At 37.6% G+C, this 22,821-nt stretch overlaps 1 protein-coding gene across 3 annotated transcripts in view; it reads left to right on the top strand.

Annotated features, from left to right (window-relative positions):
- The first annotated feature begins 1,889 nt into the window (after window positions 1-1,889).
- The window catches only part of mmut (methylmalonyl CoA mutase), a 33,603-nt gene continuing 12,671 nt past the window's right edge, over window positions 1,890-22,821 (top strand). The window contains exons 1-8 of one of the 3 annotated variants that reach the window (XM_041805620.1): window positions 1,890-1,986; window positions 2,872-3,304; window positions 6,723-7,090; window positions 7,186-7,343; window positions 17,549-17,720; window positions 18,149-18,397; window positions 18,500-18,611; window positions 21,095-21,210. In XM_041805620.1, coding sequence (XP_041661554.1) covers window positions 2,908-3,304; window positions 6,723-7,090; window positions 7,186-7,343; window positions 17,549-17,720; window positions 18,149-18,397; window positions 18,500-18,611; window positions 21,095-21,210 — 1,572 coding nt within the window. In that variant the 5' untranslated portion in view covers window positions 1,890-1,986; window positions 2,872-2,907. Of the gene's footprint in view, window positions 2,089-2,871; window positions 3,305-6,722; window positions 7,091-7,185; window positions 7,344-17,548; window positions 17,721-18,148; window positions 18,398-18,499; window positions 18,612-21,094; window positions 21,211-22,821 lie in introns of all 3 variants that reach the window. The other 2 variants (XM_041805619.1, XM_041805618.1) reach the window with 2 other exon arrangements.

Below are 22,821 nucleotides of genomic sequence, written 5' to 3'. Positions count from 1 at the left end.
TACTTTTTGATTGGCAAAAGTTAACAATGTGAATGAGAAAATTGACCAAACCATTTGGAAAATAATGTTAAGACTTCAAACCTAAGCCATGATGCACATAAAAATCAGGATGAGAACAAAGAAGGAAAAAAACAAAGACAAATTTAATGGAAAATAATTACATAATTGTGAAACGAGACAAAGTGGCAATGAAATATGGGTGAAGTCTGGCAAGAAGAAGTGGCAAAGAGTGGCAAAAATATGTGAAAAACAACTATAATGAGTAAAAAGCAACAATGATAAGGATTTAAGTACCAAGAAGAAGTGGCAAAAATGAGTGTAAAGTGGAAAAACAAAAAAGGGGACAGAAAGTGGCTGAAATTGATGAAATGTGTTAAAAGTTTGGCAATATAGGGCGAAAAACAGCAAAAATAGGTTAAAAATAGTTAAACAGTGGCAAAAAGGGTCAAAAGTGTGAAAAGGCAAAAAATACTCAAAATGGGTTCCAGTGGTTTAAAATTGGCGAAAGAGTGCAAATGTAAGTGCAAAAAACAGTAAAAATTGGTAATAAGTGCCCCCCCCAGCCAAAATGGTGGAAAAAGTATTTAAACAGAATTAAAAAGTAGCACAAATACATAATTCCATCCTCAGAACCCACAAATAGTCCAACTCCGTCCTAAATGTGTTAGCCAGGAGGCTAGCAACAATGCTACACATCCCAAGACACACGCAGTGATTTCATCAATAAGTCAAAACAGGGAAGGTCCCATTCTCTGGGTTTTTCAGGGGCCCAGTCAACTCTGGGCTGTCCTGTGTGCATGCATACGTTTAATCACATTTAATATTTGATAAGTACAAGTCTGATGCCCTGCAAAATGCCCCATGAATTTCCAGCGCCCCTGTATGTCAAGCAAACATTTGCACAGTTGAAAGACAAATTACTCAAAAACATAACCTTAAATGAGCGACAACACTCACACTTTCCAGCACAAGTTTAATGGTTGTGATGACTGTCTTCGTATGAGCTCATAACAAACTGATTATCATGCCTCTTACTTGAAGCTTGATTGCCATTAAATCTGAATTTTTATGACCTGGCTGCAGTGGAGACTCAAAGCAGCCTCAAAATAAAATGAACAAGAAGGAGTGCATGACAGTGTTTACATAAAAAAAGTAGGAACATTCCCTTAGTTTATACCTTTAAATTTTATAATTCTTGTTTTTTATACTATACCTTATCTCATTATTCTGCTTTTTAAAATAAAATGGCTGGTAAAAAATGTCAGTGGCTGGTGGATTTTTGAATCCACCACCCAAAGTGGCAGGTAGGTAAAAATGTTAATTTCCAATCCTGGAACACAGTACTCACTGTTCAATTTTACTTGATTAGATTTATAGACCAGTAATTTAGTTTTTTTTTTTCAAGTAAATTCAACCAAAATACTTTTACTTTGGAGCAAAATTCTTGTAATTTTTCGACCTTTGATTAACAAATTATCATGTGATAACCTGTTTTGTTACCTCAAGATAATGAGATAAAAGTCTAGATTTCAAGAAAACAAAAGAAAAAGTACTTGTTATTTGGCAAAATGGCGTATATTTTTTTTAATGAATTAATGTTGACTTTAGGCTTCCATACAGCAGTCTTTTTTCCACATTTTCTCCCTAGGCACACAATCATGACCCACGGTAAACAGCTCCATGACCCACTTTTGGGTACTAACACACCAGTTCAGAACTACTGACAAAAACTGTACAGCTTACTAAGCTCATGGCACCCATTCTGCAAGATGAGTAAATTAACTATGGCGTTGTAATATTAAATAAAAAAATCTTAATATGAAAATAGGACTGCTGATCTCTACGGCTTTCCATTATCTTGAATATAACATGTACTTCCGGTATCATTGGTCAGAGTTCATGTTAGTGCTGCAGTACGCCATTGGCTGAATGCTAATGTTATGAAACTTCATTGGATAGACGAACACACGCCTTTCCTCCATCTAGGTGAGCAAAACAGACGACAAGGTCAGAAATTTACTTCTAATACTTCAAAATGTGTGCTGTTTGATATGGCGAAGTGCTTAAAAACGTCTTATGCTGGCCGAGGTTCGTTCAGTTCCTTAAATGCTAAGCTAACTTGGTTGTTTGACATTAACTAAAGAGCTCTGAAACGCACCTACATCGGCTGTCACGTTTACTTTGTTTACTAGTACATTAAGGATTTAAAATAAAACGCCTCTAGTTTCAGATTAATGTATCTCGCATGTTTGGTTGCTTCTAACAGTGCTGAAGTTGCCAACGCACTCACTGCTAAATGTCACTGCAACGTCATCTAACAGGCAACAACTATCACGTTAGCATAAGCAGGTGTTGCGGTTAAATTAGTGACCGTGTTAACTGGCGACTTTGAGGCGATAGCGTAGTATAGTAAGAAATATTGCAGGGTTGTGATTGAAGATACACTATATGGACCAAAGTATTTGGTCACACCTGTTAATTATTAATTTCAGGTGTTTCTATCAGACCTCTTGGCACAGGTGTATATATTTATGCACCAAGCCATCGGTCTACATTGGCAAACATTTGTGATATAAACTGGGTCATTCTGAAGAACTCAGTGACTTCAACCGTGGTGCTTTGATAGACTACAATGAGACTTTTGTCCATATAGTGTATGTACTGAAGTCTTCTCAGGTACCCAGGAAAGGCTTGATTGAGACATTGTTTTTGTCTCTTATGTTCATTTTTTAAAGGTTAAGACCCTCTTACATCTTAATGCCATATGTTACTGTTTAGATTAGTGTGCTGGCAAAATTCTTTTATACTAAAATTGCACCAATCTCACAAGTTTTATTTGATCACAAATCTGTTTCTTATCTGCCACTTCAGGGGATTCATGTGTGAGCGATTGAGAAAACAGTAACCATGCTGACTGCACAGAGGGCGTGTGCAGCGATGGCTGCTCGCCGCCTGGTTAGAGCCTCAGTCTCCTCAGCACACACACACCGCTCTCTGATCCACACCTCCGTACCATCTCAAGACCAGGTTGAGATTCATCCTGAGTGGGCTGCCCTGGCTAAGAAACAGCTGAAGGGGAAAAACCCAGAGGATTTGATTTGGCGCACGCCTGAGGGAATCAATATCAAGCCCGTGTACACTAATGCGGACTCAGCTGGTAGACCAGATGAACTGCCTGGAGTGTTTCCCTACACTAGAGGGCCCTATCCTACCATGTACACCTACAGACCCTGGACTATAAGGCAGTATGCCGGCTTTAGCACAGTGGAAGAGAGCAACAAGTTCTACAAGGATAACATTAAAGGTAGATTTGCTTAACTTCATAATAAATATTTGATCTCATTTATATCTAGTCTTAAAGCTACGGTCATGAGTTTTGTGCCGAAATTGGCACAACCTGAAATTTCCTCACAAGAGTTGCAGTAGAAATCTATTCTTTCTCTTAACTTCTGCACAGCTTCTAATACTTCCTGCATCAAAATTTTGCAATCCTATGAGTAATAATTAGATGATTGTTCATGGGATGATGCACATACAAGAAATGGCTTTCCAAGGGGCAAATTTTTGAGTATTATATATTCCTTACTACAGCCAGAGTCACATTTTAAAAGCTACTCTTTGAATAGCACGCTGTTCAGATGAAGGCGGTTATAGACGGAGGAAAGATTAGAATTGCTTTGGAATTACAAGGCCAAACTGTAGGTATTGTGCATATTTTGTATGCATGTGAGTGTGCTTATTAAAAACTTCATCCTTTCTCAAGGTTACCACTGCTCACAGGAGCCAGACATACATTAAGTATTTTAATTTTGTGTTATTTAATCATGATGGCTCTGTCTTTGTAATTATACCAAAATGAGTTTTTGTTTTGTAGCAACAAACTAGTGAAGGTAAGACATTTTCAGTACTTCGCTTTTGCTGTAAGGAGGAAAAGTTGTTCTCTTTGGGCAAGAAAAAGATCTGCAAGGTTTAAACCATCTGTCCCTAACAATTCCAACTAAAGTTCCACTTTGTGAAAGTGGATATGCCAATGATTTTGCCCACGTGTGGTCAATGAAGACCAACCAACTCGATCATACAGAATACAGTGATGAGTTGAGGACTTTAGATTTGTTATAAACCTCGCTGCCCCATGGTATCCTGTATCAAAGGATTTAAGGCATTGAGAAGATGCATGCTTGTACTGAACATCACTGTAATCTATCAGAGGAATAAAAGTGGCGGCAACATCTTCTCTTTGGATTAAAGGAAAAACAAGACTTATTTCTGAAATAAAAACCCAGTTGCAGACTTAACTTCATTACAAGTTGATCAATATAAACGTCAACTCATCAGCCAAGAGTGCAAGGTATTTATAACAAGTACTCTCAAACTTTGTCGCAGCTCTCGTTAGTTAAAAATATTAATCCAATGTTGAAATCGGCAGAATAGAAGTTAATTAGCCTACTTAACAAGCCTACCAATGATTAGCCTATAAGATATGGCATTGAAGGACAGTAAGATCATGCAGTTGTGGCAGAAAGTGTATAAAATATCTTGTGTATACATTCAACATTGAGAAAATGTTAAATCCTCGTCTTGATGAAAAACTGGATAAATCCTGTTGTAAAGATACGAAATGTAGAGTGCTTAACAAATTTATTAGACCACCTGTCATATTTGTCTCAAAGACCATTCAGCATCATGAAGTGCTTTAATGTGGACTCTTTCATTTTCAGTGAGCTCTCCACGTTTTACCATTTTGAACAGGAATGAGGGATTTCAAACTGAATTCACCCAAATTTGAGCCGGCTCACTGGGCTTCTCTGAGAAGTCAGAAATGAATCAAGCATAGCATTCAACCACTAAAACTTATTTTTCTGTTCAGGAATGCAAGTAAATAACTATAATTTGACATATTAATCAAATATTAAAGTGCTTTACTATTTTTTCAGTTTTTTTGTAAATCAGTAAATTTGAAAATTCATGGATAACAATAATAATTGTATTTTAGTGTTAAAAATATCATTTGTGTTAAAGAGCTTCTACATATTGGTGTATTAACATTGCAGAAACATAAAAAATGATTTTGGTAATTACCAATGCTGTTAATTTAGGGCAGCTGTGGCATAAACCTTACTTTGGTTAGGGTTAGGGTGGTCTAATAAATTTGTTAAGCACTGTATTTGCCATTTCTGCAATAAAAATAGATAAAAGAGATGGAATTGTGACACTTTTAACTTTTAATTCTAAATCTACTCATCTTTTGCCACTTCTGTTAGAATAAATGGTCAGTTTTTTCCTCAAACAAAGAAAAGAATCAATAGTGGTATTGATAAGGACTCAGATTAAGAAGGACTTTTGGATTGAATATATAACTTTTAAATCTTTTTTTTTGTAACTTTGCTTCTTTGCTGTCCTTTCGGACATAGATAGATAGAAAGATAATGGATAATGTGTGGTTTAAACCATGTGGTATCAAAAAATTATCAAAAAGTATCAAATTTTGACAGGCTTCTTAACAAAGTACCAACTTTTGATAATGGAAACACAAAAAAACGGTACCATGCTGTACTAAACTAAACTGGACTGCACTGTGGAAATGACCTCTACCTACTTCTATATCTTTTCTTTCCTCTGAAAATTCGACAATTTTTCCAAGTTTGATTCCTCATTAGGGGTTAACGATTTAGGAAAATAATCTGATTGCAATTTTTTTACCCAATATTTCGATTTAATATGCAATTATTACTCAAGTTCCTCATCTCATGTATTTTCCGACAAAACAAGCAATAATTCATGCTATACTATAACCAACACAACATAAGATTAAACCAGGGCTGGAAAATTTTGAAAAAATATGTAATTGTGATGATTTCAGCTCATTTTGCAAATTGGATATGAACCATTGTATTAAAGGGAGTGATAATTTTGATATAACCCTCATATTTAACAAGAAAACATACAAAAATATGGAAATATGTTTTTTTTTTGTACACTATTCTAAAAATATGCCACTAAAATAAATGCATGATATGTAATGCATAATGTCTCTGCTGCAAAAAAACTTTAAAACTGGTATTTTGTCACACATTTCAGGTTAAAGACATATTGCACCTTCTGCAGTTTCAAAAGTGCAGGAGGCCATATTGCAATTTAATCTAATTTTCAATTAATTGCACAGCCCTATTCCTCATTGCATTTTGCTCATCTTGCTTGAACTGCTGGCTACACTATTACACTGTGCCCACATTTTGACTGTTGTTGTAATAATACTTGGTCTGTATCTGGAAGCTGCCAGTGAACATGCAGAAGTACAGCTGGAATAAGCTGCCAGTGAACGTGCAGAAGTACAGCTGGAATATTTGCAGAGTGTGGTCAGAAGGCTCTATTTGCATGTTGAACATTGAGTGTCCATGAGCCTCCATAATCCAATGCTGAAATGATCCAAATAAAAAATCAAGGTAGAACGGCCTACCCAACTGTTGAACATTGTTTCAGGGGGCATGGGGATGCGTACAATATGGTTAAAGATAAATGGACTGGATTTCTCATCGAATCCATGGTGATGTTAATATTCTCAGAGTGACTGGAGGGCTCTATTTTCAGAAAGCTTCCACTATTATTTGCCTAACTGAAGCTCTATAAGCTTGCTTTTTTGCTCCAGTATGAGACACCCCTTGGCTGCATCCTCACTCCTCTACAAGCACTAATCCACTCTCTCTTCACCTCTTTCATTTCAGCTGGACAGCAGGGTCTTTCTGTGGCTTTTGACCTCCCAACTCACCGTGGCTATGACTCAGACAACCCACGTGTCCACGGAGACGTGGGCATGGCAGGTGTTGCTATAGACACAGTTGAAGACATGAAGATGCTCTTTGATGGAATCCCACTGGAGAAGATGTCTGTTTCAATGACAATGAATGGAGCTGTAATCCCTGTGCTGGCCATGTTTATCGTGACTGGAGAGGAGCAGGGTGTGCCTAAAGCCAAACTCACTGGCACGATTCAGAATGATATTTTGAAGGAGTTCATGGTCCGCAACACGTATATTTTTCCACCAGAACCTTCCATGCACGCCATTGCAGACATCTTTGCTTACACCTCCAAAGTATGTAACTCTATTATTTAAGTAATCTGATTGGATACTTTCTTTTGCAAGCTCTAATGTTTTTCATGGTTTTATTACTCTTTCTCTGCTTCCAGCACATGCCCAAGTTCAACTCCATATCCATCAGTGGGTACCATCTTCAGGAAGCTGGAGCTGATGCCATTCTGGAAGTAGCCTACACTATTGCTAATGGCCTGGAGTATTGCCGCACGGGTCTGAAGGCAGGATTAACCATCGATGAATTTGCCCCAAGGTACAAAAAATTTAGAATCATAGTACCTTTATTGTTGTTATATATTCTGTACATGATTGAATAAAAAATACCACTTAGATCTTAAATGCTGGGCAGACCAGTTTTCGTTCACAGTTTTCTTCCTACTCTTGGAGGAGCTTAATATCCAGAGAGCATCTGCCATTTGTAAGGCTTCACAAACCTAAATGGTCACCTAAAGCTTATCAACCTTTATAACTCAACCAGGAGTTTTCACAAGCACATAAAAGGGCAGAGTTAGCTTTACATAATCAGTCTGTTAGTGTTTTACTTTTCCCTTCTTTAGCATCCCATTAGGCACTTTGGGTGAATTTTGCAGGTCTAACACTGGTTATGAAGGAAATTCATACATTTAAAGGGATATTTCAGTGTTTTTGGAGTTGGGTTAAATAAGGTACTTGGTAATATTGATGTCATTAGCCTTCAGTGATTTCAGTGACCCAAGCTAGGAAGCTTGGCTGTACAGTGCTGCAGACAGGTACAGTTTATTCTGTGTTATTTTGCATAAATTTAGCATATATCAAAATTTTATCAAGCATTTTATTTTCATCCAGAAAGACTCTGTGTCTGGCTGCATTTTGTGATGCAACTCTCAGCTACACCATAATGCCAAAAGTATTCACTCACCCATCCAATTAATTGAAATCAGGTGTTCCAATCACTTCCATGGCCACAGGTGTATAAAATCAAGCACCTAGGCATGCAGACTGTTTCTAAAAACATTTGTGAAAAAATGGGTCACTCTCAGGAGCTCAGTGGATTCCAGCGTGGTACTGTGATAGGATGCCACCTGTGTAAAAGGTCCAGTCGTGAAATCTCCTCTGTGTTGTTATGTGCTGCGAATGAAACACTAAAACGTCAGAGATAAACCTGAGCTCATTAAGATTTTTATATCCTAAAGTCTCTTCAGGAAGAGGAACTGTGACTGTAAACGTCCAGAACAGCAGAAACTTTTCTCTTAATCTGAACTCTGCTAAGTCAATACAACGAGATAAATCATGTTCAAGTCCTTTTATTTCACAACAAATTGTTTTGCTTTATTCCTTACCTGTCCATTTTTTCTTTAATTTTGGGTTGTCTTTTCATCTCTCCTTTGGTAAAGGATGGTCCAGTGTTTTAGAGGCTGAAGGAGATAATAAAGGAAATAATGAAGCTCCTTTCCTTTTCAGTTGGAGAATTGGAACAGCCTTTGTCATGGCTGACACTAAAATGCTTCCGGGTCGTTTCACTCAGTTAGGAACCTTCCTAAGCAAAAAGGACTATTCAAACGGACCCATAGATGAGAGAGTTTGGTTTGGATGAACTTGACTGGCCTGCACAGAGTCTTGATCTCAAGCTGATAGAACACATTTGGGATAAATTAGAGTGTAGACTGAGAGCCAGGTCTTCTTGTCCAACATCAGTGTGTGACCGCACAAATGCGCTTCTGGAAGAATGGTCAAAAATTCCCATAAACACACTCCTAAACCTTGTGGAAAGCCATCACAGAAGAGTTGAAGCTGTTATAGCTGCAAAAGGTGGACCGACATCATATTAAACCCTATGGACTAAGAATGGGATGTTGCTTAAGTTCATATGCGAGTCAAGGCAGGTGAGCGAATACTTTTGGCAATATAGTGTAAGTGTCCTTCCTCCTCAGTGTATGCTCTCTTTAGATCAGCTATTTTAGTCTGTGGCCTTTGACAGGGACAACAAACTAAGCTAAAACTAATTATTTCAGCTCAGTTTTCCACTTCAATGGCTGAAACAGTGTTTCAAGTAAACTTATCATGCTGACTGTAGCTTGTCTAGTTATTAGAAGAGTAAAGCCACAGCCATAAACTTACCTGGGTGACAGATTTCCATTTAGCTCTTCTGGTCAGAGTTGCTTTTTCCTATTTATCATCTGAGAGTTAAAGAGGGTTCATTAAACACCTGCATTAAGTAAGGCAGGGAACTCTGGCTGAGGAGTGATGCAGGCTGCAGTAATCTGTGAGCCGCTATCCTCTGATCGGAAATGTCTTGAAGAAGTGCTGTGAAGGCCTATTCATGACGGTAGTCGCTGTCAATGTTTGTGGACTCACACTTCACACACCTGAACCACCAGATATCTCAGGATCTTTTCCTGCTCACCAGTTTTTCACTAAAGTTTGTAATATTTTTTGGGGCGGGCCTTTTATTTATTTATTTATTTATTTATTTATTTATTTATTTTTAAAAGATTTATTTCTGGGCATTTTTGTGCCTCCATTAGATAGAGGAGGACAGCGGAAAGAGTCGGAAACAGGGTCAAGAGCGGGGCCCCAGGCCGGACCCGAACCCAGGCCACCCGCGCACATGGGGAGCGCCCCCAACCACCAGGCCACCCGCTCCCCGGGCGGGCCTTTTATGTCTTTATTTTTAGAGAGGAGGACAGTGGATAGAGTTGGAAACAACGATTAGATAGTGGGGAAGAGATGCGGAAAAAGGCCTGCAGGCCAGACCTGAACCCAGGCCACCCATTTTCCTGGGGTGTGACCCAACTGCCAGGCCATCTGAGTCATAAAAATGTCTCCTTGTATCCACAGTATAAGCCAGACCCAAACAGCTGGTCAGGAGTTAGCGATACACAGAGGCGGAGAAACACATAGCTGAATGATACATCGCAAAACAGTTCAGTTTTTAGGCCCTAACAACTAAAACTAAATTACATGGAGAAACTATCCATAGCTATCCATCCGTAGCTCTTTACAGGCTAGCTTCCTCACTGGTGCCCCCAGAGTGATTTGCTTAAAAGGGCAATGCACACTATCTATCTCACTAAATCTCTGGAGGCTAATGCCACTACTATCGCTAAGTACCTTATGCGAACCGACTTCAGAAATACAGAAATATCCCTTTATTGTACACCATGTATGTGTGTTTAAGTTTAAGTGTGCATGACTGGCTGCATGCATAAATAAGCTGTGTTAGACAAACACTTTTACCGTTTTTTTCTTGTGGCAAGTATGAAACAAACAGAGCTGCATGGAGTAAATGAAAATTAATATACACTAGTTATAATTGTGTATAATTTAACATCTTATCATAAACACTACAAGGTCCGTATCATATTATTTTTTCAAATACAAATTTATGACATTTTTTTCCTGCTTTTATTTATAGTGGTGGACAGACAGTAGAGTTGGAAACAGGGATGTGATGGTGTGGAAAGACATGCAGGAAAGAAGCCACAGACCAAAGCTGAACTTAAGCCTCCCACACATGGGGCGCAACTTGACCTCTAGGCCATCTGCGCCCCTAAATATTTTTTGACTTGGATTTCCCCATAAACACATTACAAAGGCCTTCATTATTTCTGCTAGTTTTGACCAAGGTGGTTATGCTTGAATTGGAGCTTTAATCCTACTTCCATCTCCATCCCATTGTTGTAGACCTTTTGGAATGAGAGATACTGTAGATACAGGGTATGACAAATAACAGTGATTCAGGTGAGCACCTACAGAATGCCTCTGAATAGCAGCAAATGGTATATTCTTATTCTTTTTTATTTATATATAGAGGTCCATTAACCCAGCCTAGCTTGTACTTGGTTTTTATCTATCACATCTTTCAACATCATCCCAACATGCAATTTGTTCTCACACATTCATATTTTCTCTACAACATGCCAACCCTTCAAAAGCTGAAAACAAATCCTGTCAGATGTGTCCTATTAGATTAGAAAATGTGACATTGCGTCTTAGTTTAGGATGTTGTTAAATTGCTACGATTTTTTAATGATTAGTTATAAAAAAATAGGGTTTTTAAAGTTTTAAAACTGCATAAAATAAACACATCAAGCCAAAACTCCAGTGATGCAATGTGTCAACCATGACACCTCTGTCTAATGTGTTATTTAGCTCTTTGCACCATCACTCTCACTAGATGGTGCCATCTGTTTCATTGAACTGTTTCTGTATTCACTTTACACTCAATATTTCTCAGAAATTCGTGTTAGGTTTCTTGTCTAAGCCTTCTGCTGTACATGTTTTACATCAGGTGTTTTCACTAACTTATCACCAAATCAGGACATGTTGGTGTCTTGTTTGCAAGCATGAACTTGTGCTGCCAGGAATTCACCCAAATTCACTTACTGTCCCGTAAATAATGAAAACCCCACGTGCCGATTTGTCCGTCACAGTGTAAATTCAAAGCCTACAGTTTCTGTGGTATTTAAACACAAAATGAAGAATACAAAGAAAGTAAAAAGCTAATATGATCAACTGTGGTAAAAGGGAGGTGTCATATTTACAAAGATGTATAGAGACAGGTGGTCTAAAACAAAAATAGATGTGCAGCAATTAAAAAAAAAGGAGCAGTAAATTTCAGAAGAAATTAGAGAATTTTAGAGATTATTTTGTCAGAAATTTACAAAAATGAAATACGATTTTTGGGAACTATAAAGTCATAAATTTACAAGAAAAAAACCTGAATTTGGGGATCATAATGTTTAAAATTTACAAGAAAAAAACAAAATCTTTGGGAATATTGACTGTAAATTTACAAGAAGATACTTAGAGTTTTGTAACTACGAGGTCAGAACTTACAGGATAAATTATTCTGAATTTTGAGATCATGCAATTTTAAATTTACACACATACAAAATGAGTACAAATTTCGGGGGAGGTTTAAAGTTGTGAGGGACAATCCAAAACAAAAATAGACATATAGATAAAGAGGAGCGGTAAATTTGCAAGAGAAAAATTAAGAGAACGCCCAAAATGTTTGGGATACCAAAGTTTTACATTTACAAGAAAATAGCATAATATTTGGGAATGTAAATAGTAAATTCTAAGTGTTTGAGGAGAATATAGTGTTTTGAATATACAGGAAAATTTCAATTTTGGGTGGATTATTGAGTTAAACATTTATTCGAAAAAAATCTCAATATTTGGGGTGTTGATTAAACTTTTAATTTACAATAAAAGTCTCCCAACTTTGGGTGGTTATAGAGTCCATAATATCGGGGACTATAAAATGTAAGTTTACAAGAAGAATTACAAATTTGGGGGTTAAAAATTTTGTTACGTTGCAAGATAATCTTAGAATTTTTTTTTTATTTCAAAACTGCATTCTTAAAAAGCCCAACAGAATTTAAGCTATTATAAACAGCAAATTTATAGAAAAGAACCTCAACTTTTGAAAACCACAACTTTATAAAGCATTGAATTCAAAATGAAAAATACAATTCTGAGGATAATAAAGTTGCAAATTTACAAGAATAACTCGAAATTTTAGGTGATTACAATGTCATTAAAATCCTAATTGAAGGGGATGGTTACATCTTTAATTTACAGGATAAAATCACATTTTTGGACTGTAAAGTTGTACACTGAAAAGAGAAAAATATTAATTTGGGGATTATAAACTGTAAATTTACAAGAAAAGAAAATTAGGGGGGCTACAAAGTTGTTAAAATACTAGAAAAAGAATCGGGTTTTGGGATTATAAAATTTAGATTCATTTTTTTTTTCATTAGGGAGGAGGTTTTTTCTAATTTACTAGATAAAACTCAGAAGTTTTGGACTGTAAAGCTGTTTACTAAAAAGAAAAAAAAACAGAATTGGAGGGATTATAATCTTTAGATTTAAAAGAAAAAAAATGGTGGGGTTATGCAGTTATTAATTCACAGGAAAAAAAAACTTTTTTTTCTTGCTAATTTGTAATATTTCAGCAAAACAAATCTCAGATGGGTGCAGTTGACTTCAAGTGGAACTCCCTGAAAATATCACATTCATTTTGGGTGGAAGGGAAGTGTAAACCATCAGCCCCAAAGCCAAAGTCCTGCTGTGTGACCTTCTGGCCTGCAAAAAAACATTTGAAATCCAGATCTTGCATATTTTAGTTTTAGTTTTTCCCCCAACAACAGCTCAAAGCTGCGTAGGAGAACACTGCAGCTGCATGCCATCCAGCAGAGGGACAGGCTTGGTCTGTCAAAATCCAAATGTGTTTGTAGTCATCACTTCATTTCACTTTATAACTGTAACATTATGCTTACCTTAACCAAGCAGTGTTTGATTGTTTATGGGTACCACAGATGATGGATCAATTGATACCTTGTGAATTTTCATTCATCATATTTACAGACAGGTAATTTTATCTGTTTTCAGGTGATTCAACCAGGTAGCATTAGTTATGTAGGAATATCACACTGGACCACGTCGGCTCATTCATCCTGTCTTTAGACAACAGTCTGATCCTGTTCTGTTATAAATGTATAGAAACTTGTAAATTGGCAGTAATGACTAATTGTCGGACATTACAGGTTGTCAGGATCATCATTGTAGTTTAAATCCATGGATTTGCAGGATTGAAGATTTCCTAAGACCCACCAAATGCCCTGGTCCCAAATATGATGTGACACCAACTGTAACTAAATGGGGCAACTGGACTTTATTAAAGGCTTTTGAAGATGTTTAATCTCTCCTGTGAATGTTCCTTCAGCTCTAAAAATGGACTGTTTAACCATTACTGATCTGGGTTGTCATCTGGGAGTCGTTTGCAGAGTCATTGACTGGTATAACATTCACCACTGCTGCCCCATGTCCTGGGGTTCTGAGACCTTTAGAAAGTGTTAAACCCCTCAGCAGGGGATCCTCAAGGGGTAGGTTTTCTACCCCAGAACTAAATTAGATCCTGTTGATCTCCTCAAAAGGTTCCTGATCCTGGGGAAGGCTCCTGTGGTTTTTTTTTTTTTTTTTTTTTTACCCTTTTTCTTCCTTGGGCCATGGAATATCTTTGTGTTACCTGTAATTCTCTTTATTTATGTCATTTGTTTCAGACTGTTGATCAATAGTGTATGACTTTTTTTTACTGATGGTGCAGTAAAACATCTTTGCTCCAGAGAGCACTTATTGTCGGTCAGTAACATTCTACAACAGTCACCAGCCCTTCCCTTTCTCTCTGTTGTCATTTTTTCCTTCTATTAGCTCTCTGTGACCCTTTTGCTATTCTTCTATTTCCTGTCTTTCATTTACTCCAATAATAACAGAGAACATGTACACACAATTCTCCAGAGCATCCTTAGGACCCGGGCTGGTTTGACTCTTTGACACATAATTACATCAGAGGGGGCCCTCACTGACTGATGCTCTGAATCAATATAGAGAAGTCATGCAATCATGTGAAATGGAGGGATTTCGCACTATCCATCATTATCTCTCTACTGCCCATTTTTCTTTATTTTACTTTAACCTTAGATCTGCTGGAGGAGTTGAACAAGAACCCAGTGACTTTTGTCCTTTTTCACTTTATATTAGTCAGTGGAAGGCTATCATTTTGTTCTTGAAGCTGGATGTTTGGATCATGTCTTTAGAACACACAGATGCACACTGTTTCTTTTCCTTCAATGTGAACAGCAATTTTTGGTTCTATACTTTGAAAGGAGGTTTCATTTTGAAAAAAGGATGAAGAACCAGTGTCACAGCTAAATAGTTGCTTTGTTTTATCTTTCTTTACACAGATGATTGAATCTGAAATAAGAATACTTGTAGATTGACATATTAACCAGTTGCCTTCTTTTCCATCAATTCATAATTGTATTATAATAAGACTGATCTGATCACACTGGTCTAACAGCCTAGCAGCTATATTGCACTTGCGACTGTGGTTTTAGTTCTTTAAACTGGTGGTCCGGTTTAGCTCAGCAGGCGCCCGTGATGTAAGGCTCGGCTCCCCTTGGTGCGTGTCTTCTTCCATGCTTTCTCCAGGCAGAAAGCCCCAGAAATATTCGAGGAGAAGAGAAAAAAAGGCTTACAGCCTTGTTCAGCTCTGAACTTAATCATGTTACTGCATGCCATCCCCAGCCCCTTATCCCCAGTCCTGACTCCATCCACTGCTCACTCTTCTTTTTTACAATGAAAGCATGAAAGCACCCAAAATAATCAGAAAATTAAGACTCCTATTATTGCTTTTAAGCATGCAATGGTGTACGCTTCACAGGGCAGTTTTTAGTTTTAGAAAATGACTATGCTTCAGTTTTTTACTAAATGACATCTCACAAATGTTGATATTTTTCTATACTTAACTTTCTGTGTATCAGTGTGTTTGCATTAGGCTTAAATGGTCAAATTTAACTACTCTTTCTCTAGAAAAAGAATCACTAGTCTGCCTTCCTTTTTATCCTGATCTGCTAAATAGTGTGCGGTATTTAAATAAAAAATATAAAGCTGTTGAGGATGTTGAAAACTGAACAAAGAAGGATGGTTGCTGCTCCCCTAGACGCTGATATATATATTAGAGATGAGGATGAGCACCAAAATCCTATGTCACCGTGACACCTGTGCCAACACGTCTGATACCTACCGAACCAAATAGAACAAACTACTGTGCCCAGCTAGCATCTTTAAAAGATATTTGATATTTAGATATTTGTCTGAATTATTTAAGCCTATGGTATTAAGATGGCTTTTATTCCACTGTGCACTGCACATCTCAGTAGAAAAAAACTGAATATAAACAACCAGACAAGGCAGGAACTTACAGTGCTACCTCTCATCCTTTCCAGGTTATTTCTGGTATTTGTCAGTCTCAGTATGTTTTAAATGGTATAAAATCAGACAGAGATGCACACAGCAGCGTCTCTGTGGATCAGAGCGATGAAGGAGACACATTCAGTTGTCTGACTTTTATTTGGGTGAAAGTTTAGTCCCTTTCCTTCTCTGTTTTTGTCAATGTTGCCTTCTGTGGGTTAGGGTTAGGGTTAGCTAAGTGTTAACCTTATGCACACAACGTGTGTTCATTAGTGTCAGAGCAGGGGTGAATCTAGACTATTTGGTTGGGGGCACAGGCTCCTGCTTGTGCAGGGGAAAGTGAAGTTTATGTGCAAAGAAACAGTGGATTATCATGTATTAACATATTAATATGATTTGAATTCACTTAAGATTGCTCAAATAAAACAAAACAAAGTGAAAAAAAATGAGTGTACAGTAGAGGGCAGAGTTGGGTATGGTTTAAATAATTAAATTAATTTGTTCAAAGTAGATTTTTCATTTTGAGGGTTTAATTTTTGCTCAGTTTGAAGTTGAATGCTGTCTTTGCATTTATAAAAGTATTTTTATGTTTATATAAAATGGCCATTATTGAACATGGCATAGGTTTTCTAACGAAAGAATATTGTCAACAATGCTGACATCAGCTGATATCATGTTAAACCAATAGATTTGTGTGTATTTTTAATAATTACTATGACTACTGCAATAAGGAAAAAGCACAAGTGAAACAATGTTGTCCAACATGTTGAACTAAATTATATTTCTTAACATTTTTCCTGCCTGGGGGTAGCCACTAAATGTCTCTCTGTTACCTGTATTACTCTGTGTAATTTGTGTTAAATTGTTGATAAATATTGTAAGACTTTGACTACTGATGGTGCAGTAAATTATCTTTGCTGCAGACAGCACTTATTGTCAGTCAGTGACATACAACATCAGTCTTCAGCCCTTCCCATCATCCTACTGTTATTCCTTCAGTTTCACTTCTATTATCCCCTGTCCTTTGCTTTTTCCCCATTTCCTGTCTTCCATTTACTCCAATAATTGCAGACCATGTGCATGCAATGCTTAAGATTGTCCTGAGGACCTGTATTGGTTTGACTCTTTGACATGTGGTTGCATCAATCTTCTCTTGTCCAATTTCAGGGAGCCTATGTCAATCATAGCCTACGTTTTCTGGTCTTATCTGACCTGAACAACCCCCAGTGTGGGCTTCTGCTGCTTTAACCCTTCTGTTTCAATGTTCAACCTGTTGTTCATGTAGATATACTCTTCTGCCTATTTCATTTGTAATGGGTGGTTATTAGAGTTACTGTTCCATCAGCTCCAACCAGAGTGGCCGTTTGCCTCTGCCATCAACAAGGCATTCTGACCCCAACAATTGCTTCTCACTAGATATTTTCGATTTTCCTCAAAGTGCTCTATAAGCACTAGAGATGGTTGTGTGCGAAAATAATTATAGATCAGCAGTTAGTAAAATACACAAACCAGCTGTGCTGCACCGTAGCACTTTAAATCCCAGATCTTAAATGGAATAACATGCAACTATAATACAACTGAGGGTTATTCAAAGTATCAAATAAATATCAATAGGGAGCTCCTCTACCTTTACCTGTGACTTGAGGAGAACAGTGTATTGTTTTTTTTTTTTTTTTAATTCTCTGCTTTGACTATTTTTATTTGTGTGTCTTACAGGTTGTCATTCTTCTGGGGTATTGGGATGAATTTTTACATGGAAATTGCTAAACTGAGAGCAGCCAGGAGGTTGTGGGCAACGCTCATTAAAGAAAACTTCCAGCCCAAGAATGCAAAGTCTCTCCTACTCCGCACCCACTGCCAAACCTCCGGCTGGTCTCTTACTGAACAGGTAAATATACTTTGTTCCTTAAGAATCCTCAGTATGTAATGATAAAATTTTATACACAGACTCCTGACTGTGAAGTGAATCATGCCAGTGGGTAAAATGATCAAAACGGCAAGATGAAAAAAACCAAAAACAGTCTTCTGGAATAGCCAGGAAGCCTTTATTTAGTTGTATCCCTTATGATGAATTGAATAACACCTAATAATATATTTTTTAATCATGCTGGGAAGCAACATAAAGGTAGGTTCAAAAACAAGCTTCTGTTGATTTTATGAAGGAGATGGTGTACTGTTCATGCTTTTAACCTTTAATTTTCTTGATTAGGCAGTATTTTTTTCCCCAAGAGTGCCTCAGCGATTCACTCATCATCCTTTTCGGCATCTAAGCACTCAGGAAATAATACACTGTTTCCCTGTAAATCCTTTACTCAGGATCCATACAACAATGTGATCCGTACTGTGATTGAAGCCATGGCAGCCGTGTTCGGGGGGACGCAGTCGCTCCACACTAACTCGTTTGATGAAGCACTTGGCCTTCCTACAGTGAAGAGTGCTCGCATTGCCAGGAACACACAGATCATCATCCAAGAAGAGTCAGGCATCCCTAAAGTGGCTGATCCCTGGGGGGGCTCGCATATGATGGAGTCTCTCACTGATGATGTTTATAACACAGCTTTGAAGGTCTGTAATTATAGACAGGTGTGAAACAATGCTATGAATAGGTCTTGTGTCAGGTCCAGTTTTGCCCTGTCTTTTAAAACCAGTGTTTTCTCTTTTGAAAAGTTCATTAAAGATATTGAAGAAATGGGAGGAATGGCCAGAGCTGTGGCAGAGGGAATACCAAAGCTTCGCATTGAGGAATGTGCTGCTCGTAGGCAGGCCCGCATTGACTCAGGTAATGTATTGTTATAGCTGTCAATTTATTTAATTTTATCATTGCGATTAATAACTGATTTTCTGTAGTTAATCATGATTAATTGCATCTTCTAATCACATTTGAAGAAGAGGAAGGCTTTCCAAATTAAGCCTATTATGATAATGACTTTTTGATTTATTATTATTACCCACGCCGATGAAATCGGCAGGGGGTTATGTAAAGGGTTCCATATCTTTCTTTCTTTCTTTCTTTCTTTGTATGTGTACAAGATAACTTGAGAACGAAAAGTCAGATCTTCACCAAACTTTAAGGGAATATTGGGATAGTGACAGGGAAGAATTGATTAGATTTTGGTGATGATCCGCGCACCCGTTCGGTTTTTCTCGGACTTCGAAATTTTGAACACCTTAGTAATCAATGGAAGCGTACGTTCCTCCGTGGCGCTGCTTAGGCGTGGGTCTGCCGCCTCAGATGGCAATTCTAGTTATTTAAAGAGTTCTGCACTTCAACACCACTTTGATCTGACACAGTAACACAGAGGTAGAAGTAGAAAAGAGCTTCACAGGGCTTATTCTGTATAAAAATAAGCACAACATCTAAGGCTGGGTGGTAATGCAGTAGCCTAGGCTGCCATGGTATCCTTTAACTACCCTTGTGGGGAAAAAAAAAACCTGCCTTAGAGTGTTTGTCGGTTAGTGGTGGGTAGTAGCAGTATCATCACCAGTAAATATTCTGCCTGTGGAATTTTGCAACACCAATGTCAATAATTTAAAAAACATGTGCTGTTGTAGGGCATAACCGAGGTATAACTGATGACGCTGTTAACATAGCAGAGTGATCTGTGACAGACATGAGATTAAAATAGATATAAAATTCATCCTTGGATCCTAGATCTCTGGATGTATAAAAGTAAATTGAACTCTTGTACAAAATTAACTGTTCTTGTGCTCAATAATGTATGCCTTGCATTAAATCACTGTTCCACAGACACTGCATTTCCTGCCACACTTGCAACTGCTTTTGCATGTTTTTCTGACTGTCTACCTCATTTACTTCTCTATTTCTCTGTTCTTGCTCACTTCACTGACTGTATTTTTCAGTGCACGTGGAAGTAAGGCATTGATAAGGGAATTGTTGAGATTGAATGTAAATGGTGTCAATGGATTGAACCAGTCGATTTCTATCCCTATTTGGGGGGCGACAATGCAGGGTACTTTTTCCACATTTGTTCAATAAAATGGAATTATAAAATGCATTCTCACCTGGCATTAATGCTGTTCACTTCCAAATGACCCAGGAGTGATGTTGTAAATGCAGTCAGAGACGTGTGCTTACTTCCTTAATAGGTCTAATCTGTTTGACTGTGGTCTTCCCTGATTTTTCTTTGCCCCTTTGCTTTACCCAACATTAATCACTCTACACTCTTGCTTTCAGTACATTTTTTAAATATTATTTTTTGGGCTTTTTGTCTCTATTTAGATAGTATAACTGAAAAGACAGGAAATACGGGGAGAGAGAGAGTGGGGGGACGACTTTCATTCAAACAGCGCGCCTGCTCTATCCACAGGGCCAAGCTAACGTCCTGCTTTCAGTACATTTTTCCCAATGGACAGATAAAACAAATGGTACAATATCTGCTTCACTATTGGTGTTCCATTAGTATTCTGCAAATGAACAACCATATTTGTAAAATGAACCTGCAACTGGCTGAAGGCAGCGAGCACCACATCAGGGTGTCTGCTGTTATCAGGGAGCTTAATTGATTCTCCTTTGCTTCTCTTTTGAAATTACCTTTCTCTGCCTCCTTTAATGCCTAGAGTTACTGCAATAGAGCGGGGTTGACTGTCTCTCCTTAATCCCTCTGACGCCTGCTCTCATTGATATTCATTGGCTTTTTAGCCCCCATGGTAGCACAACTTCACTACAATCTTTTCCCCTCATCAGATGGGTTTAAATTTAGGATTGACAATGTTACACTCTAGATTATTTTGTTCTTTAGGATTGACAATGTTAAGCTCTAGATTATTTTGTTTTTTTCTGTATTTGCGTCAAAATGTGAGTCACGTTAGCTGTTTAAAAAGAGGTTCTGAATAATGTAGGGAAGAAGTAAGCTACTTTAAGGAGTAGAGGTTAACTGAGTTAAGGTCAATGGGGGGGTTTGGTCTCATGTTTTTTCAATAAGTTCCTTGTCACTGTTACCTGTTTTCATGCTTTACTCCTTTACTCAGATAGCACTGTGCTTTTTTTTCTCTCTGCTGTCTGACTCTCCTTGATAAGGGTTCAAATCCCTGATGGTTTGGATCCTGTAATCTCCTCAGGTCTGTTTTCTTTTAGGACTCTGAATAAATTTGTGCTCTACCTCTCTGTGCGTGTTTGTTTCCGTCACTCAGGCTCTCTATCCTAAAAAAACAGCTGTTCACATTTGTGCATTTTAATGGTTGAATTTAGCTGCAGCGTTGTACTGTCTTGTCACCGATTAATGCATGTTCTTCTTTTTTTAGGATCAGAGGTCATAGTCGGAGTCAACAAGTACCGTCTGGAAAAAGAGGAGACTGTGGAGGTGTTGGCGATTGATAACACTGTTGTCCGCGAGAAACAGATTGAAAAACTAAAAAAGGTAAGTGTTCCTTTAATGAACATTTTCATCCGTGTTATATCAAAGATGACACTGATACTTTCACTTTTTTATTTTATCCTTCCCAAAGTAGAACACATGGAACACACATTTAAAGGAACCCTACATGATGAGACAAGTTTATCATGCTAGATTTTTATGTCTCGTATTTGTGTATTGAACTCACAATACATCTGCATTTTGATCAAATTTGAATGCCGTGTTTCAGTCTGCTAGGTGGTGGGACATCATGGGGCCCATACTATTTCTATGTATTAGTTGCCCATCGTGTCTTTATAGAATGAACACGATCACGCTGGTAGTGAAGGGGAAAAATCATAAAGCTGTTACTCTCGGTGTAAATAAAAGTGAGTGTTCACAGAGGAAAAAGACACAAATGGAGCTGATTTTATGGTGTCAGTATTTGTGGCTGCAGAGAGAGAGAGTCTACCTAGGTGAACAGTGAGTCCTGGTTGTTGACACCTCAGCTCCAAGTACCGCTACTCACACCTGGTCTGGTCCTTATCATATCCCAATTTTTCAGTGATCACCTGAATGCTTTCCTCCTTCATATGCATGTAAATACAGAGCCCCATTCACCTTCAATAGCCTCAAAAAACACAAAGGGTTCTTTTGAGTGTAGGAAATATAGATGTCCATAAAATTGGATGAAGAATAGATTTATTTTGATGTTGCAGCTTTTTTATATTTCACTGTTATAGATTAGTTAAAATAATTTTATATTCCTACTTTAAAGTAGACTCAAGGTATTCTTTATTCCTTAAACAACCACTAGAAGAAAAAACAAACTATCAACAACAGCTGATAAGCAGAACTACAACATTTACCCCTCATACATCCCTATGTGAGCTGACTGGAGAAACCTTCTGCACCTGCAGTCATCTGTCAGTCTGTATCTCAGCTGCTCTTTATCAATGAGGAGGTCAACAGGCTTCAAAATGTCATTACATTTTGAAAGAAGCAGTCAGGAAATTATAGGTCAGCAGTCAGTCGTTCTCTGCCAAAGGGGTAAATGTTTCAGAGAAATAATTTTGAGTCTTGTATGATGTGCATGACAAAGAAGAAGACAAAGAACGACATGACTGTATTGTTGAGTTTTTTCATTTTTTATGGGATGGATTCTTTTTTTGACTGCACTGATAATGGCTATTGAATATTACATGTGTTTAATCAGCATGATACTCTGTGTGTCCTCCAGCTCATTTAGCTACCCTACTGATCTCTACCATGCTTTCAGTGTCTAGTTTGTGTGCATAAGGACATGAAATGTCTTTCTGCAACTAATTGCAGGTAAACTGAGGGTGTCCTTGACAAGAGATGTACCTGTAATTTTTCTGACTGTCAGCTATATACAAAACCATTACAAAATAAATATTTAAAGATAAACTTACGTGTATGGGGAATTAGTTGTACCATTGATCAGTACAATTTCAAATATTGCCATTTTAGAATAACATATTTGAAATTCTACATTTTATCTTAAAAATGTGCTTAGTGACTGCCCTCTGCAGGTTGAGATCGTCCCATGCAACTGAATTATTTAGAAAAATTTCTACTGGCTGACCTAGACCCAAGGGACGTATGTAATGCAAT

Source organism: Cheilinus undulatus, linkage group 14 (assembly GCF_018320785.1).
Source record: "Cheilinus undulatus linkage group 14, ASM1832078v1, whole genome shotgun sequence".
Lineage (NCBI taxonomy): Eukaryota > Metazoa > Chordata > Actinopteri > Labriformes > Labridae > Cheilinus > Cheilinus undulatus.
The sequence above is the reverse complement of the archived record's forward strand: the minus strand, read 5'-3'. Positions and strand labels throughout refer to the sequence as shown.